The sequence below is a fragment of the Scophthalmus maximus genome, chromosome 10 (assembly GCF_022379125.1).
Source record: "Scophthalmus maximus strain ysfricsl-2021 chromosome 10, ASM2237912v1, whole genome shotgun sequence".
In the NCBI taxonomy this organism is placed as follows: Eukaryota; Metazoa; Chordata; class Actinopteri; order Pleuronectiformes; family Scophthalmidae; genus Scophthalmus; species Scophthalmus maximus.
Genome location: NC_061524.1, coordinates 7819528 through 7838856, shown reverse-complemented (window position 1 = coordinate 7838856; position 19329 = coordinate 7819528). Strand labels below are relative to the sequence as shown.

Sequence of the window (19329 nt, the reverse complement as noted above, 5' to 3'; positions counted from 1 at the left end):
CTTTATGAAAATGTACAGCAGCAGTGGCCGAGGGAAAAAAAGCTCAATGGAAAATGAGAGAAGCTGTAGTCGAACAGAGGATGAAGCCCAGATTTGATGCCATGACTATGACATTTCTCTAAAAGAAGCCACTGAGTGGCATTTAATAATTTATCCCGAAACAACTGGCAACTTCTGACTGTTTTGCACAGTGTGAATATTTATTAATATACTACTGAAATTCTATGACCCACATTCACAAAACCTACATTCAAACTTTTTTTCCATTATTCATAAACTTGTACATGTCTGCTGTTAAAAAGACCGATGTGATTTTAACAGAGTTGGGATATTTGCTCTTTGTCTTCATGAGATAATCCTCCTCTACACTTTCAGTTTAGTTTTAAGCAAATCAGGATTTTCTTTAAAATATAGTAATTTGTTTTATTCAGTAAGAGAGACCCTTATTCGTCACATTGTTTAAAAGGCTCTTATTTGCATTTTGCACAGTCAACGGTAAAAAAAGGTGAATAACGACACGTTTCTGCCTCAGGAAGGATGAATAGGATCAGTTTGTTTGCAGTCCAGCTTTGTTCAACGTATTGTGAGCACATTGCATTGAGCCATCAGCTTATATTGGTATAATGCAGATATCGTTTAGTTTGTGACTTCTAGAATATATGTAATAGAACAAAAAAACTTAATCATGACTAATGCTTATGTGATCAGATAAACTAGACGGAGAGGTATAGTTTTTACACTTCATCTTTAACAAAGCCTTAAAATACCAGAAAAGATAACATGATAATAAGACAACCGAAACCCAAGTGCATACTCATACAGAATTAATGTGCTGGTGTGTCATCCAGCTCTCGACCGTAAATCTTCTTGTAATGCCTCGAGAAATCATCACGAGCCCTTCGGGGGGCCGGTGCCGAGGTTTTTACAACCGCTGCAGCACTTCAGCTTCAGATGCTGTTCTGTGTCACGTCAGCATCATTCAACGAGACACACCACAGTCCGACCCGTTGGGTTATTAGGGACATAACTGTAAGATAAATGTCTAAAGCATATACAGTATATGTATCGTAAAAGCCACGAGTGAGAGGAGAATTATTATCTCCCCTCCCTGTGATAGATGAGAGACATTATTAAATGTTAGTATTGAACTTCAGTCTATCAGGCTTTCTCTGCTCCAATGCTCTTGTCAGCACAATACTCTATTGTTGTTTGTCCCTCAGTTAATAGAAGAATATCCAAGGAGCTGATCATCTTTAATATCGCATAACTTATTGCTGCCTCAAGTCCAGATAAAGTTTAAACGGAAGTGAGGGAGAAAGCACCTCTCGGGTATAATCAAGACGAGCAAAGAAATTACCAGTTTGACCTAATAATTGATATTCTTTGAAATGCTGGTCCTTCAAGAAAAAAACTAAATAGGGTTCTTTTAAATCAAGCGGATGAATAATAACACATTTTTCTTGGTCATTATTCTGTGACCTCGCGAATTAACACCATTCAGCCCATCAGCAACCCGGTGAGAAGGCTGGAGCTGGACTGAGCATCTCAGTGCAATATGAAATTGGTGTCGTGATCTAGATGGGTCGCTCCAACAGATGGGTCACATCGAGTCTCAGTGGGATTATTTCCCAGCAAACAACAAACGAAAAGGTGCTATGGTGTTTGATTATTTATTCTGAAGATTCTGTTATTAACATGCATTTCAAAACGAATGTATGTATTTGAACAAATTGCAGATTTGTCAGCAGTGAAGAGTGAACAGCCTTATCTCTGTTCATTACTTTGCCATCTACTGTACAGTATAGAACCCAAAATACTTCCACACTCCGCTTCTCAGATGCGTTGGTGCCGTGATCGTCCGACTTTGCCCGCTAGTGTCCTCCATAATATCGTAGAAAAAACAACATCAAATGACTGGGTTACTTTACTGATTGGTCACAAGGGCCCGCAATAGGTTTTTGCAGCAGTATCCATCACAGCATCATCTTTAGCCTTTCAGTTGGCCGTATGCAACCTGCACGGTTTACTGTGCAATCTCCGATGTTGTGTTGAATATGAAATTCTGAATTATTAATGAATTACCGTTGCCTTTTTTAATGGATTACTGCCGCCTCCAAATAGAGTTTCCAAGTAGCTGCACCCATCACGAACCGTGGACGACCCAGCACTGTTATTCTGTAATTGCTGCTCATATTGCCTCATTAGGGACCCTCGAAAGTTTTCAGAACATATGGGTGAATAACTGTGGTGGCTTTATTTAGAATGGTGGATGTTTGAATGTGTTGTTCAATGGCAGGAACGTGTCTCTCTCTGGCTGCCAGGCGCCCCTGGCTGACCCTGTGCAGATTAACTCCAGGAAACAGCCCACCGAGCTCATCGTTATTAGAGCCGTTATCCTTTTTATAAGCACAGATTAAATAATGATTGTGCAGCAAAGGAAAAAAAAACAACAAACAAAAACAAAGTTAGTTTCACGCTCCAGAGCGCAAATCTATTAAAAGTGAGCATCGGGGCTGTTGTGATGCAGAGGGGGGGTTTCGACGGGCTCCTGACTTTGAGGTTGAGACAGACGGGTGCTCTCATCTGTAGCGCTCCTTCACGTTCCTTCACGTGCCTGCCTGACCACGCATCTGCCCGAGATAAGCAGGTGCAATGTGCAGCTGGTGGTCACAGATTACAGCCGGCATTGTGACACCATCTCGCCCCGGGCCAGCGCTGTCGTCCCTGCCCGCTTCCTCGGAGACGTGGTGGAATTCTGAAGCCAACCGTGGAGCCCCTGGACGCCGCCCACATGAGTGACCTTTTTTCTTCTGCAGTTGCATTTGCTCATTAACTGCGATGCAATTCAAGTTCTCTGTTGCATGAGACTCCTGCTTCCCCGTCACGTGGACCGTAACAGGGATTTTTTTTTCCCACCTCACAAGCTGTAGGTAAATACAGCTGGTCAGAATGCATTCGGTGTCCCTCCTCAAACAAGGCCCCAGTTGAATTCAAATTGTTATAGTAAACAGTGGAATACAAGTGAAACCAGCAGGTGATATTCTGGATTTATCTCATTGTGCACAAATACCACAAAAGGCCTAATTTCTCAACAAAACCCAAAGGAAACGTCACAAAAAATGATTAATGAGGACACTGGAATCTTAATTGGAAACATAAATTTCATGTTTTCCCCACAGTTTTTCTTTACAATTTTCTACCATTTGATTCTGCTTTAGCGCATCGTGAAGCTGGGTATTTGGGGAACCTTGAGTTCCTTTTGTCAGATGACGCCTGCTGGCTCGAGACCGGAAAAAATCCAGAGCCTGGTCCGTTGAACGTGCCCAGCTCATTTGCCTGCTCTTCACCCAGATGCACCGGCAGCCAGTCGGTGGGATAATTTGGCTCCATTCTTGGACTCGGCCCTCGCTTCCACCCGCCTGTTGGAAAACAAAGTGACCTGTCTCTCCGGCAAATGATCAAGGGCAATTTGAATAGCAGGTGCTCCTAAATTAGAATTTTTTCAATGAAAACCTCACCAGCAGTAATGGGATTGGCTCGTGCTGACAGTTAGCATTTTGGAGATAATGTAACAGAATTAATTTGGGCCTTTTTAGTGTCCATTACGGCCTTGGTGCGTCCGTCGATGACTCAGTCTTAAGCGGACGCATCACAGCGATAGAAGGAATCTTCCATCTCTATCTTGGTGAAAATGTCTCCATTCATATGCAAATATGCCCGCAAAACATTTTTCCTCCTCACCTGAAAACTGTTACTTTTTTTACCCTGCTTGCACCTAATGCATTGAATTGCTAATACGCTCTATGAATATATGAATAAATCCTTTTTAAAAGTCATCATTTCACTCCGCTGACCGGTCCCCGGGGGAATCCGGATAAGACGGTGCTGGCTCGGAGATGACTGACAGTGCGATGCCTGATTGGTTGAGAAACTCCCGTTTTACCCTCAACACATCTTCTACAATCATTACAGTCGCTAATAAAGAAAAATCTATAAATGGCTCTGTATGATGCAGTGTTGAGTAGAATTGCAACAGAACACGAGAAGATAGAGAAACGTCATCAGGAAAACATATATCCATTCAAAATGAAAACTTGACAAAGGAGAATACACAAAGGACGAGCGCAGGTGTTTTGAGGGGGAAGTCTGGCGTTAATTCAAAACAGCAATGAGACATTTCTGTTGTAAAAATTCACCCGTTTGCTGCTTTTCCGTGAAACAGTTTTGATAAAGGTTCTCAGCTACTTTAATCATCTCCTTTTCTGTTTGCCTCTGGCAGCAATCTTTGGAGTTACTGTAATCAACGTGCACTTTGGCTGTGGGTATCGGTATCGGAGCTGTTGGCCTCACTGTGTGGAAGAGACTAGGGATCGTAATTTACTGTGTGAGGCGACGTGAGGCTTGACTTAAACATTGCTTTTCCTAAATGCAAAAACCCAACATTTACTGAATTAAAAAACAAGGATAAACAATCACACAGCAGCAACTTGGTTCAAAAATATTCAAGTGTAAACCTTTTCGAGTTATACATCTATCAAAATGTGGTGGTGAACTGACGCTCTGCTGATGCATGACATACGTATGACGTAGGCACAACCATAAGCCGTTTTCTGAAAAGTTCCGGAAAATGTCCGGACTTCAGTGCAAGTCTGAAAGCAGCGATAGAATGACTATAAGAGATCGGCCCCATTGATCGGCCCTATTGTCATCGATATCCGATCTCACATTTTTAGTCAGTATTGGGTCTAAATGTGGTATTGGATTGGTGAATTCCCAAGTGCCAACATTAGTTTGTGTATGAAGCAAATCTTGCATGACCGCAGTCAATGATTATTCTTACACGGTGCTAAACAACAAGTTTAGCGCTCCGATGCTGCATGATCAGGTCAGTGACATACAGTCTGCAGAATTACCTCAATACGAAAAATAAAAATCTTTGTAGGTTCAAGCCCAGTCAAACTCTCAGTTTCACACAAAGACGCAGATCAATCACAGCTGCTGAGCTAAACACCAACATAATGACCGAGGACTTCATGTTCATTCACAAACAGAGCAGAAGAAAGGCACGGAGAAACCTTAATCTTCAAAAAGATATTAATACTGTCAGTAAAGAGGACGACTTGTTGAATTGGCTCTCCGCAGAGTAACAGTAACAGAAATGAGAGTGGTAATAATTAAGGGGGGGCACACCAATCTACTGTAAAAAAAAAAAAGGGGCAAAGGTGCAGCATATTGAAATTGCTGGAGCCACCACTCAGTGCACATCCCTGCATTTGAATGAAGCCCAATGAAAAATTCAAAGGATAGCAAAGACGGAAGCTCAAGGAGGATTCCTAATGAATACTGCAACCGAGAACGTGCATACATGCATATGCTTTACATTGTCATTATTATTTTTCAACGGTTTCTAAATCATGACACGAGATGTTAGATGTATAACCTACTACCATCCATCCCAAATTACAATGGCTTGAAGCGTACTGAGAATAAATTATACAACACGGAGAACATTTCACTCTTTAGTTGCATTACTCTCACTTAGCAATAGAGTTATGAGCAGGGACCAGTTAAAAAACACTTTACATGTTGGTGCTTTCAACTCAACAGTTCACATCTCTTTGAAAATATTGTGTTCTGTGTCGATAATGGAAAAATTAATGTACTGTCCACTGAGTGCTGGACTATGAGGGCAGCCGTAATTTTCAACTTTTCCAGATTGGGTTGTGATTTCCATCAAGTTTGTTCCGACACAACACGACATGTTTCTCACATGCACGGTAAATATTTGGATGTTACGTGTAGTGTACATAGTAGAAATTTCTTGCGATTTGCTCACATGGTGTCTGTAGGTTGGAGCCTTGCGACCTTCAGCGTGCTTCAGCCAGGCGTCTTATAGCTTTCTCTCTCAGCGGAGCAAGTGAAACGCCTTTTTAAAATGAATCTGTTCCTTGTTCTGATAGGATGCCGACTCGGAACATTGCTTGAACATAAATGGGTTTAGGTGCATGTTGAAAAGAGGCTTATTTTGTCCTCACTGTGAAAGAAGGATGAAATTGTGTAAAAGACCTTTTGGATTCTTGTTTCCGGGATTAAAATGAGTTTATTCAGTCAACCTTCTAGCACAGTGCAGATGGCACAGACTGGCCTGGCTGAGAGCACAGTGAAACTGGGTCTGCATTGAGCCCAACGAGGGAGATGGAAACAGGGAGGGCCTGGAGCTGTTATCATGCTAGGGGCGGATACAAAAAAAAAATCTACAAAGGAGGTATCGGGAATGGTTGAACTGATAGGAAGACTTGAAGTCCAGTGGCAGGATTTTTACTTTTTTACTGGCAAAAATGAATAATTTCAGCTGATATTTGATTATGCTGTTGATATATATCCGACTGGTAGACGCTCTGCGAGTCAGTTTAATTTGACAACTGATGAAGTAGGAGGAACAGGTTTGATGTGTTTTAGCTGTGATGAGCTAGTGAAAGTGACGGAAAAGGGGGGAAATCTCAGCTTGGAGGGGATCCAGGCGGAGGAAAGTGGAGAGACAGCCAAGTGAGACCTGGCACTTGTTTGAGCTCAGTGCTTGAGGGGGAACCATGAGCACAGGGGCGGACTTGAACAATATTTCAGGCTGGGAATTTGTCTCCGTCTCAGGCCACCCCTGTTCACGCAAACCGTCACAACGGTAAATTTGTAAACGAACCCTATCTGTTGGTGTAAAGGGCCCCAGACGAGTTACAAATATGGCCATCATGTCCAATTTGATGGAAACATGATTGGACCTGAATACTGAGTTTTAAAAAACCTACAAGTGATACACCAGTCATACGCAGACCAAGCAGCCTCCAGTCTTTAAAAAGAGAAAGACAGACTTGAGTTAGCTCAAATGTTAAATTGATTATCTATATTCAAGCATCAAGTATCAAAAACTGTAAGTGAAATTGAAGATAAGCTCCAACAGTAAATAAATTGCAATGACTTCTCTTCTGTTCTCCATAAAGCAAATGGCACAAAACTTAGAATCTTTACTGATCGTTCACCGGGCGACTTGTCTAAAATGTTAACGGTGGAGAAGCAGGTAGATAGTCGACATGTGCGTTGCAGAGAGACACAATTACATCATTTTAACTATGCGGCGAGAGTGACGCTGGTGCCTGATGGGTCAGTTTTTCTCTGAGGTCTGTCAACGCATTATTATCGCTGCTCAAGCTGACAGTTACGACTATTAAATAGATGGTGTGTTCCTCCTGTCACTAGACGCATAATGACATTTTATCAGATCATTTTAATATCTGATAAGAACTAGGAAAAAAACATTGAGGTGCTTTGAATACAGAAGACAGCTGAATTTCCAATTAACCCGTTTTCTCTTTTATAAAACCTAAAGACTGAACAAATGAGAGAATGACACGCTGAGATGGGAGTTTTTTTATTTTTTGCAGTAGAGTGTATCACAGCCATCTGTCTGGCGCAGACTATAATGAGGAGACCTGTGCCTTGGTAGACGACTCGATCCAGCTAAGACCTTCTGTCTCGGACAGAGAAAGGCCCAGCAGGGGCCCGGCGGTCAAGTGCCACACTCGGGGAAATGCCGGACACTTTTAAGGGCCAAAAAACTGCTGCTTAGATTTTGTCCCTGAATCACTTTTGATGCGCCATCGATGGTGTGAATTCTCTGTCCTTCTGTGGGAGATTCACATGCACTGTGTGTACATGCAGGTGACTGGGGAAAAATCGAGTTAAGGAGGAAAATCAGAGACTGCGCCTACATGCAGGTGGTAGGTAATCAGATTCCACCTCGACCCCCCCTAAGCGTATTACATGGTTGAGTAGCCTGGTTTCCTGCTGCACTGCTGCCAGAGTGATTCTGAGTGTCTGTTTCAGGTTTTTGTCTTTTACACCTCCCCTTGTAAAGACCCAGATATAAAAAATATCAACCGTTTTCATGAGAAATGTAGAGTTTACCAGATTTCCCTTTTCTCCAATTAAGGAAATCCGGGGTTCCTGTTCACATGATATCGAACATATCGGGTCAAAGAAATAAAGGTGTGACAACGTTTTTTGTGCATCTTGTCGGCCATTTTGCATTTGAAGCTTCTGTGTTTTACCGATTGCGTTAGTGATGGAAAAATAAGATCCTACCACACAATGGAGAAATGATGGATTCAGATTTCTCTCCATGGTCATGAAGCAATCCCATATGGTATATGGGTGTTGTAGTCCAAACATGTGACAAAAAGGCACTGATTAAAAAATGCACAAGTGTTTGGTCACACACCAAAAATAGGATGAGTGAAGTGATCGACAAAGAATTCAATTCCATGTTCCATGATCTGCTCAGAGACTGTGGTTGTAACAACTCTGACCTCACCAAAGTCCCTTCCTGCCTCTGGTCTTTTGCAGTCACTTCCTGACGCCGGCCACAACACTTGTGATGGAGTAGTAACGAGGTGATTTGTGTGGAAAGTGGTTTCTGCCACAAACTTCCGCTGTGTTTGGAAAATGAAGTTCATTAGAGCTGCTCAGCGTGTCGCGCTTCTATCCCAATGATCGATCACATTAATCAACAGCTGAAAGATTCTCCGGGCTGTTGTGAAAAGATACCGCTATTCGCGACGCAGCAAGGCTGCATTTGTGCAGGAGCGTTGATGTAATTCCTCTCTAGAGTTCCTCGCCTTAGATCTGTAAACAAGTGTCGATACAGGTTTTATTCAGATTTTGTCTCCAAACTGCCTGAACACGCGATTATCTCGTACCAATATGCCTAACTTTGTCTCTTTCTCTCCATTCTGTTCTTTCTTGCTGCAGGTATGCATCGTGCAAAAGAGGGACACGGAGAAGATGTACGCCATGAAGTACATGAACAAACAGCAGTGCATAGAGAGAGATGAGGTCCGAAACGTCTTTAGAGAGCTTGAGATCCTACAGGAAATTGAACATGTTTTTTTAGTAAATCTCTGGTGACTATCCCATGTTTTTACACTTTCAATGTGGTCTGCTCTGCCTGTGTCGATCATCTGCTTTGTCTGTCAGCTCATTTTTGTACGTTCACCCAAAGAGAGAAAGTGCATGCTCACTCCCAAGATCTGCCGCAGCCGTAAAATAGATGTGCTCTCTGTAGATATCGCGTCCCCAGTGTTGCATGCACTTTATTTTCTGCGCTTGGCACTGAGTGAAAAAGGAAAGTGACTTTTATTACTGTTTGAAACAAATCTTCCTCAAGAAACCAACAGCTATTAGTTTGAGAAATGCACACAGGAGAGATATTTTGGGATATTAATTTAGACTCTGAGCCCATGAAGCACACATTTTGATAATTACTGTGGTTCGAAATGACCTCACTCTTCCCTTGAGTCTGATATGTGGGTGAACGGAGGCTGCTTTCATTATTCAACGCTCATCTCCGAGTGGGACACATTTCTAAATGTAATTGGGGACCTGGCACGGCATTCACGGCATATTACACAAAGCACTTTACTCCTCTGTAATTGGTAGAATGATATTGCACGTGCACATGTCCTCTAAGCAATCTGCTTATATTTTTTTATCACGCGTTCAATGATGGATCGATTATGTGCACACGGCGGGTAAATGATTGAAGACAAAGTCTGAATGATTTAAGTTGAATCTAAAGGGTGGTTTTTCTATCCTGCTAGAGAAGCCACTCTACGAGGATAAACTGAGGGTATTTTAATGAGTGTACAGTAGAAGGCCTGTGTATTTTTTATAGTATAATTCCCCGTAGGAGTATGTGGCTGCCAAAGCTTTTTCTGTTCTAGTTTTCCTATTGCTGTGCTGCTCCGCTCTCTCGCTCTCTTTCACTCAGAATCTGCAACCGGTGCTATTTTAAATGGCAATTAGTAAAGATGCTAAACTCTATTGTTTGCGGCTGTGTGAGAACGAGTTGTTTCACTTTTTCCATCTTACAAAAAAGGGCCTGTAGGACAACCGTATATGTATAATGGTATGTATTAATACAACATATCTGTAGTTCTAAGGCTCCTTTACAGGGTCCATTACAAAAAAAAATTAATTTAACATTAAAGGGGCAGTTTACACTAACTCTGAGATTTCTGCCTCCAACCTAATGCAATGAATCTAATTTAATTTTGTCACTGTTGCTTACCTTAATGAAATTTTTTTTTTAAACTTTGGAAAAAAAGAGCAATTAATATTTGCAATTGACTGGGGTCTTTGTTTGTTGAAAGAAATTTCCAATTCTTTAAGCTTCTTGGACCCAAGTCTAGCTTTTTTTTGTATTAAATGAATATTGAAAGTTGGGTTGAATTGACTCTTAAAAGACGGAGAGTTGTCACTATTTTCTCTACATTAGATTCAAAAATCCTTTATTTATCCACAGGGGAAAGTCTTGAGCACCCCCCAAAATTTAAGCTTGTATGTTTTGCAAAGAAGTAAACACTGTAGAAGTGAAGAGTTTGTCCTTTAGACGGCTTCTTTAAACATACAAAATTAGCACCCACATTTTGGCCTGCTTGTTTTTGGCTGGTCCTCTTGGAAAAACATCTGTCAAATCTGCGATGGCGTATAAACCCAGCTGTGAGGTGCAGGAGTGTCTGGATGCAGCTGTTACTATACGGGTGTGTTGGTGCAGCAAGCACAGACCCTGAACTCGGGCAGCTGCGTGGATGGTTTTGAAATGTTACAATAACCAGACATGTCTCGTGCAAACCCACCAGAGGCAGTAATGAAATGTGTTTTTGACTAAATTTGCTAGAAAAAAATCCTCTGGAGGGACTTAAGTCCTCCCATTCGGAGCTCTCTCTGTGCACAAAGATGTATAATTCTGGGAAAGTTCCGATTTTTTTTCTCCTCAAGCTGGAGGAGAGGAGAAACACCGTGTGAAATGAAGGAAATCAATTTATAGCTCGAGTCTATGGTGCGTTTGTTATTTCTGCCCCAGTTTACGCCGACACTTTGCGAGCTTCTGTGCGTGACAGAGGTATGTGTCGCACCTGTATGCATCGCATCGACTGTCTGCTTCGTTTAGCGGCTGCTTGAGACAGAATCTCAGCCGGGCAGGTAATGAGATGGGACAGATGAGAATTCTGCTCCATCTCTTCTCTACTGTATAACCACGTTGCACTTAATTGGCTCATCGTGTGGTTATGCTGTTGAATTCCCTGTAGATCGGACAGTTGCCAGTATCCATAGGCCTTTTTCAATCAGAGCGATACAGGATCTGGAGCTTGGCATTCGGGCACTTCAGTACATTAATAATGGATGTGCAAAAGACCAGCTGGGTTGGGGTTTTTTGTATGGGAATTGCCTATTCTCAAAAGCAAACAAAAAAAAAAAATGCAACTCATGAGAAATGCCAGCTTTGATGGGGCTTCATAGGAGTGTTTTATTGATACGGTGCCAGGAGGGAGCCAAAGAGACAGTAAGCCACAGAGAGAATGCAGGAAAACCCGGCAAATAGCTGTCAGAGGAAGTAATGATTCCCGCAATCATCAAGAGGTGGGGAGGGAGGCGTGCGCAAGACAGCACAAAGAAAGTATTTGGCCTTGATTTGTTTTGACAAAAAAAAAAGAGATGGTGCAGACTAAGAGGATTTGTAAGGTTTTTTCCCTCCACCTTCACCTGCACACACACACACACACACGCACACACACACACACACACACACACACACGCAGACACACACACACACACACACACACACACACGCAGACACACAGACACAGACGCGTGTTCTGACTGAAAGCAGAAAGCAGTTATTCTTTCATTGAGACATCCTGAATTCTGCTGTGCTTTTGAACCGCCTCGTCCGTCGCTTCAGAGGAAGTTCATTAGGAAGCAACCTTGTGAAAGCCCACACCGAATCCCGTCAGCAGGGTAAAGGCTGCCTTAAGCCGGGCGGGTGTCAAGTTTTTTTAGCCCACAGTAATTGCCGCGACCATTCCCGCGCTGCATAGATATGGTGTGTGTAGGAGTAGAGTGAATGGATTACCTTGGAGGAGGAAAAATGAACTATCATTTGCTGCACACAGCAAATGCACACAAATCCTTGTAACTAAGGATTTGTGACTCACGAGAAGACGCTGACCTCTTCTTTCCCTTCACACATTTGTGAAATGCCAAAGTGCTGGGCTCTCCTCTCCCCCGCCCAGAAGCGTTGAATAAAGCAGCATCAGGAGGGAAGCAATATATTTGATCCCCTGCTTCTTCAGAGTATAGTACATCATTATAAAAGCCAGATTTTGCCTCAAGTGTTACATCACAACAAATCACTCTCAAACACAATCACCCGTTCTCCCCGAGGGCTCAGAGACACGGCGAGGAATCATGACCAAGTGGACGCTGCCACTGCGCTGCTGAGAACAGTCGCCGAGTGGCGAGGGGTAGCTGGGGTTGTCGCCGCAACTGTCATCACAGAGTTGGAGCTTTAAACACGGCCTCTCGGGATCATCCTAGAGGGTTTTAAAGGTTTTGAAACCAAAGCAAGAGTGAGTCATCTGAGGAAGCGGGTATACGTTGCGGTCCTCTTTCAGGCCGTCCCTTCATCAGAGTTAGAGCGAGAGCGAGCGGAGTTGTGAGGATGGATGTGCTGTGTCCTGCCCTGTCCAGCCTCCATTAGGAATATTGATTTTTCAGGCGTGGACGGAACAAGGCCTTTTGGAGACTGTGGAGCAAATTAGCCTCCACCGCCCGAGTCAGCAGTCATAACAAGCCCTGCGAGGGGGCTTAGCTTTAACTCATCCTCATAAAAGGCGAAATATGGGATCAGTCCCAAAAGGAAGGAGTCTGTTCCTCCGATGCGACGTCGAGCATCCGCAGATTATTTCCCCCTCGACTTGCATTCCTGAAGGACTTTTAGTGAAACTGCCCCGTACGCTACTTTTTTAAAGAACAACTTTTTTTGTAGGGACACGGCTTTCAGAGGGCACCTTGCGAAATCAGGCCAGCGGAGGCGCTGTGTCCGAAGGCGACTGGGTAGAGGCAGCAGAGGGGAGTGGCAGCGTTCACTCACGCCATGGTCGCAGGAATCCTCGGAGGAGCACGCGAGTGTCCCGCGACCGAGTCATGCAGCCAGCTCCTGCCTGGCCCATCTCGATCGTCAACTTTATGTAGGCCACTGAAACTTCGCAGAGCAACTCGAGCCAACAGAATCACAAGCTCATGTTTCTCTTCCTCTTTTTTTCCCTCAAAAACCATTCTCCTCTCTTCCGCTGTCCCTTTATTTTCCTCTCTCCTCCCTGCCTCCCTGGGCTCATTCGTCATTGTGGCCTGATTATTTCAGCCTGTTCCTTGTACTCCTTCCAGCCGGCTAACCTTCCTCTCGGAGTCTCTGTTGCAGCCTTGTCCTGTCCCGGCCTTTCCACATGGCCTCCCTACCGGTTTTGGACAGCAACAGCTCCCCCCAGGCCCCAGATTACTGCAAGGCATTCAGTCAGACTCGAGGGTTTGACCCACGACTCCTCTGTGCGCGTTATATAATACTACTCGATACATTTTTCGGTAACGACGAGCAGCAGAGGGCAAATAAAATGAGATTAGAGGTAGAACATTGTTTTGGCCCATATAAGCTCTAGTTGCACTGATCAATAGTTTCACATGTCGACAATAGATCAAGTGAAGAAATTCACCCACTCGAGCACTACAGAGCGTTATAGATTCTTTCAGCACCTTGTTTTAGGTTGGCAGCCTAAATCTTTGCCGTTTGGTTCGTTGTCACTGTCACACTTAACATAACTTTTCCTAAGATGCGAGACGAGAGGAGCTTGGACCTCCAGAAAGAGCTCAAAGTAGAATTTCTACCTAAATTCCTCGTTTTGTTGTTCAAACTATTCTGGACACGGCAACCTGAAAGGAGACCCAGGGGTTAGACCGAGGGCAAGCTGGATGGATCGTATGAATAGATCTTATCTAGCCGACGAACAGCTTGGGAGCCCCGAGAACACGCTGGGGGAAATGGCTAGGGAAAGAGATGCCTTTGCTTAATTTAAAAGTACGCCAGACAGTAACTAGATTGCACCATTGCTAAAAGCGTAAGGATTAGAATCTGTTTGGAAGAAATGGGTGGGGGGAAATGACCCCCTCAAATGGGGTTACAAGAACACACTTCCTCCCCTCAGAGGGACGCATGGTGTAGCTCCTGATTGCTCTCATGAAGAGTGTCGGAAAGTAGTTGTGTGAAGGAGGAATAAAAAAAAAAAGGAGCTTGAGATGACACATGCAAACCCTGCCCTTTCTCACCCCTGCACATCTGTGTAATTGCTACCTGAAGTGCACTTGCTCGTCGGATTTGATGAAAATGTCTTCAGATTATCTTTCAAAAATGATGCGTCTTAACTGATACCTGTCACTTTTCATTTCCCCTAGTGTGTAGTCGTCACTCCCTTTTCCATATCCAGGCAGCATACAGTAGGACTCCGTGATTTGGTTTTTAGCTCTGTCAAATATTTGGACTTTATTCGTAGTGAAGTGCTCCAAAAAAAAAAAAACAGTGGGGGGGGGGGGGGGTTGTTTGTGTTTTCTTCTGTCCCATCCTTGGCGCGAGTCTTAAAGGTGACAAGGCTTGTCAGCACTGGAGCTTTCTAATGCCCCAGTTGTTGGCACGTATCTGACATCTCCTTGTCACCTCGGTGAAAGCGGGGAAGGCGGCGACAAACCAGGCCTCGCCGCTGCAGTCCCTCTCCCGCTCTCTCTCAGGAGCCCAGATATGTTGGCGGGGGATTGGGGAGACTGTTTTGTGGAACACTGAGATAGCGAGTGTGCGCCGCGGAGGAAAGCTCATCTGTCAGCTGGGTACCAGGAATCAGACTGTGACAATGAGGTGATAAAAAGGTGACAGTGAGGATTCCCTGCCAGCAGCAAACAACATTCCGGGGCCGGCCATCTGCCGAGGCCACCGAGTGTCGGAATGTCGGAGTGTTGGAGCTGATCTGTGAAGGGTCAGGGCAGGTTGATTTACTGTGTCTGATGGAGGTGGCTCTACTGTCATCGACGGATTCTGCAGCACTGTGTTGTCGGAGTGGAGGCAGGGTGTCCAATGAGAGGACATTCGAGTGGGCCAGTACAATATTGCTGTATTCAAAGTTCCTTTTGTTCTTGCAATCAAGTAGTAAGGCTTATAATCTAGTTGGTCAGGCAAAATGCTGCATGTGTTGATTGTGTTTCCCGCCCATTCTCTGTCCTATCACATGGAAGTCGTGGCCAGTTTATCAATCAATCTCCGCCATGTTTTTTTAGGGGAAGCAACAAAAAGAAAAACACGGCGAGGCTGTGCTTTTAATTGGATGTGCATGATTATTAAGCCTGATTGACGAAAAATGTTCAGCGGACCACTAGCTGCCTCCAGTTGAGTTTCATTGTGAATGTTGAGAGCCTGCCTGCAGCATACATCCATAAAGAAAGCTACTCAAGCATGAATCCATCTACATAAAAACCCATTATGCATTAAGGTTGTAGATTTGCTACAGGGTAGAGAAAGATGCATGAATGTTGCCTAATACCACGGTCGTCCTTGTGTGGGCTTCTACAAACACGCATGTGCGTGTGTGTGTGTGTGTGTGTGTGTGTGTGTGTGTGTGTGTGTGTGTGTGTGTGTGTGTGTGTGTGTGTGTGTGTGTGTGTGTGTGTGTGTGTGTGTGTGTGTGTGTGTGTGTGTGTGTGTGTGTGTGTGTGTGTGTGTGTGTGTGTGTGTGTGTGTGTGTGTGTGTGTGTGGTGTTTGCCGTGTATGCTTTGCTCTTGTGCTGTATTGTGTGCGCTTGCATTCGAGAGCATCCAAGCCACCTCTGTTCTACTATGTGTTGTTTGTGTGCTCAGTCTTTTGCTTCTGTTTGTACAGCAGAGCCCGAGCGATATGTCGGTAGGCCGATGTGAACTTTTTACAGTCTGCGTTTTTTGTTTGCCGACATGCAGCCATGTGAAAACTTTTATCTTACAGAGTAAACAATGCAGAAAAGGTGTTTTTCTATATTATTATCTACATATTTTGTTGTATTAGTATTTAATTTTTATTTTACAATAACATTTTTAAAATGTCAACCCTCAATTATATTTTGTCATAAGGGTTTGATAACGGCAATTTATTTTCTTAATATGATATACAGCATCGGCCTCCAAGAAGCCATATCGGTTGGGCTCTATTGTATTGCTTGTGTTTCCTTTCCACGCTGGACAGTGATTGAGCGCTGTGCCCCCCCCCTCACTGGTCCCCAGGTACTCGTTTCAGGATGAGGAGGACATGTTCATGGTGGTGGACCTCCTGCTGGGAGGAGACCTGCGCTACCACCTGCAGCAGAGCGTTCAGTTCAGCGAGGACGCTGTCAAACTCTACCTCTGTGAGATGACACTGGCGCTGGACTACCTGCAGAACCAGCACATCATCCATAGGTACAAATTCCCCCTTTTCTTTTCTGCTTCAACTTTACATGAATCGTGTCAAGAATGCATTCGCTCTAAAAGATTATTATCTTTTAATGTCTTAAGTTGGACATGTATGTTGTTCTCTGGGGCAAGAGATACAAGGATTAATTCATATTAATTAGTAATGTCAATTAATTAATACAATAATATGCATATAACCAGAGGGAACAGCACCGTTGTGGGAAAGTCACAGAGGATATTTATCTTGGTGTCTGGCCTGACATGTACTGTAAGTATCATGCAGTAGGGCTTTCACTGTTTTCAAAAATCAAGTTTGAACGAATATGACATGACACAACTTGTTAGAATATATTCGAGCAGTCCGCTCAGGATGGCTTTGCTTGCTAGAGTCCTGCATTTTCATCAAAAAAGGAAACAACATTACATTACTGTCTTTCTCTACTGGTCAAGACGGCATGCAGTTGGTCGAGTTGATTGTCGTATATTTTGATTTTGAACGGGTCATTACAGTTAGAATATGAACGCTGAATAAATGTTCGTCACAGCCCTATCATTTAAACGGTCTTGCCAGTAAACTGCAGCAAAAACAAACTGGTGACTCTTACAGGAACTGATCCAGTTTTCCGCTGATTAGCAGAAAGCAGTTTTCATGTCTGTCTTGGATTATGGATATTGAATCTACAGACACGCTGCTGCTGCATTCTGCTTATCATATAACCCTCAAATGTATCAGTGGTGGTAGCCATGATACTCACCATTGTATCCTTTTACAAAAATTTGGCACAATCTTTGGCTCAAAGGCATTTGTTTGGATGTAATTACATTATTGGAGATGTGACTGGTCATCTGTCCCTGATCACATCACACACTGATTGTTTTACGAGACTTTGCACTGAATTTTGGTAAATCTGCTTAGTACTCCTTGTACTTAAAAACTCAATGCACTGATATCAAATAATCAACCAACTAATCTAACCAACAATCTGATCATGGTAGTAGGAATTATTTTATCTTCTTGAACAGCTTCAGCCCAATGTTGGAGCAGACGGCTTATTTTCTGGTTATAGATTCAATCTTCAAACAGACGCATTAAGCCTCCAAACACATCCAGTGTTTGTACGTACTATGCATACAGTACTTAACGCACCCAAAGCAGCAATATCATCCCTTTAGTACATTGTATTTTGTTTCATCAAATAGCCTCAGTTACCAACTTCAACCACTGAAGTGTTGAAAGAACTCTGAAGATCAGCTGAAGGTTGTGTCTATAACTTGTATTCAGATGGTTTCATTCCCTCTCTCTGGCCCCTGCAGCATGCAGCATTATTATTGTCGATGTATGAATGTGATGATGAAGTCATCGGGCTCGAACGCAAACACCAAAATAAATTTCAGCAAAGTTAGATATCTTTATCTCCTCTCTTCTCCAGGGGGAAAACTTTGTTATCTTTGTGCGAGCACACTTTGTTTATCAGGACCACAAAGTCACAAATGCCTTTCTAACATTTTTCACCGTTATGACTTACTGCTGTATCCATGAAGTCACGTCCATTTGTAATCAGCTGTTTCTAAGTCCTTATCTTTATGAAGTCTGTTGAATGAATATCTAATATAATAGATCATAATATAATAGAACATTTAAGGTCAAGATCAGATCAAAAAACGAACAAGCGGATTGTTTTTTGTGTATGAATTCAGTTTTTCTCAGTGTCTCGGTGTCGGTTTGAATCATTATCATACTTAGTGGGTCTAAACAACCCTGCTTTTATTTATGTTACTTTACATATCAAAAGAGAGGCCTCATGTGTTTTCCTGTAATTGTTACCATCCATCATTTTAAACCAGGGTGTCCTCGCCCGTCCGCAGCCTTTTGTCCGAAAATGCTGAGTGCAGCAGTAAATGTCTGTGCAGTCCAGTAGTGAGTAAAAGATCTGGTTCCCTGCAGACTGCGGATTTAGTGCCACACATGGCTGAAAACCGCTTTGAACCTTGTTCAAAACCTCCTTTGGGCTACGTTCTCTTTCCTTCAAACAACAGAGACGGAGAGAGAGGGAGAGGGAGTGTGTGGATTTGTTTATAGCTGTGCAATCTTGCGTGTCTCTATGCACAGTGAAGCATAAACTTGTATTTGTATTACTTGTATTTTCTGATTATAGAATGATGATGATTAAAGAAAAACTTTTACAAGCTTTTTTGCAGAGCATGCTCATGTTTGTGTGTTCAGTGTGAAGCTTGGTCGAGGAGATGGTTGGCTTAACTTCGAAATGTAGCAGCAGAAATGTAAAAACTACACAGCTGAAAACACGTGCGGGTGACCTCAGTGACCTCTCGGAGCCTCACGTGGTTGCCTGGCAACCTCACAGTGATGTTGAGACTCCATCAAGACTCACTGATAATAATTTGTATCAATCGTCTCATCTAACAAAAATTTACACGTGTATCGTCTGATATGTGAATCTTGCTTTTACTTTGATTAAAAGCTTAAGATTCAAGCTGCATTAGGTCATAACAAGTGCATATCCACGTACGTGTTTGTGTGCAAACCTGCATAAAGATTCACGTATATGGCTCTTAGTAGAGCGCATAACCCCACCAAGATCCAACAGTCCCCTTAAAATGTAGTCAAGCTGCAACAAATTGCACACACTCATTTCAGTCCCCGAAATATGCTGCATTTCTTTTCATCAAGATCCCTGATCTACATGTGTAGTGCTAGGTTCGATGGGTCAGTGACCCTGATTTCACCACACAAGTGGTAAACCTTTCCTATTAGAAATAGTTTCTGTCTTTTCATCCTCTCTTTCACACCAACTGTCCGGCCTTTGACACAGTTGTGTCAAATAATCCCTGAGTATCCATGGCCGTCCTCTGCACTACAATTTAGTTCCACCCTGTAAGTTTTTGGCAGGAGAATACTATACAATTATTTTGTTGCGCCAACTGAAGGAAGAAGGGTCTCCGGTCTCCTAGCAACAGTCGGC

The 19329-nt window shown here is 43.2% G+C and overlaps 1 protein-coding gene across 3 annotated transcripts in view; it reads left to right on the top strand.

Annotated features, from left to right (window-relative positions):
• Positions 1 to 19329, top strand: part of LOC118283617 (serine/threonine-protein kinase 32C-like) — a 64135-nt gene that overhangs the window by 30870 nt on the left and 13936 nt on the right. For all 3 annotated transcript variants that reach the window (XM_047334931.1, XM_035605827.2, XM_047334932.1), the window contains 2 exons: positions 8803 to 8954; positions 16181 to 16354. In XM_047334931.1, coding sequence (XP_047190887.1) covers positions 8803 to 8954; positions 16181 to 16354 — 326 coding nt within the window. The remainder of the gene's footprint in view (positions 1 to 8802; positions 8955 to 16180; positions 16355 to 19329) is intronic.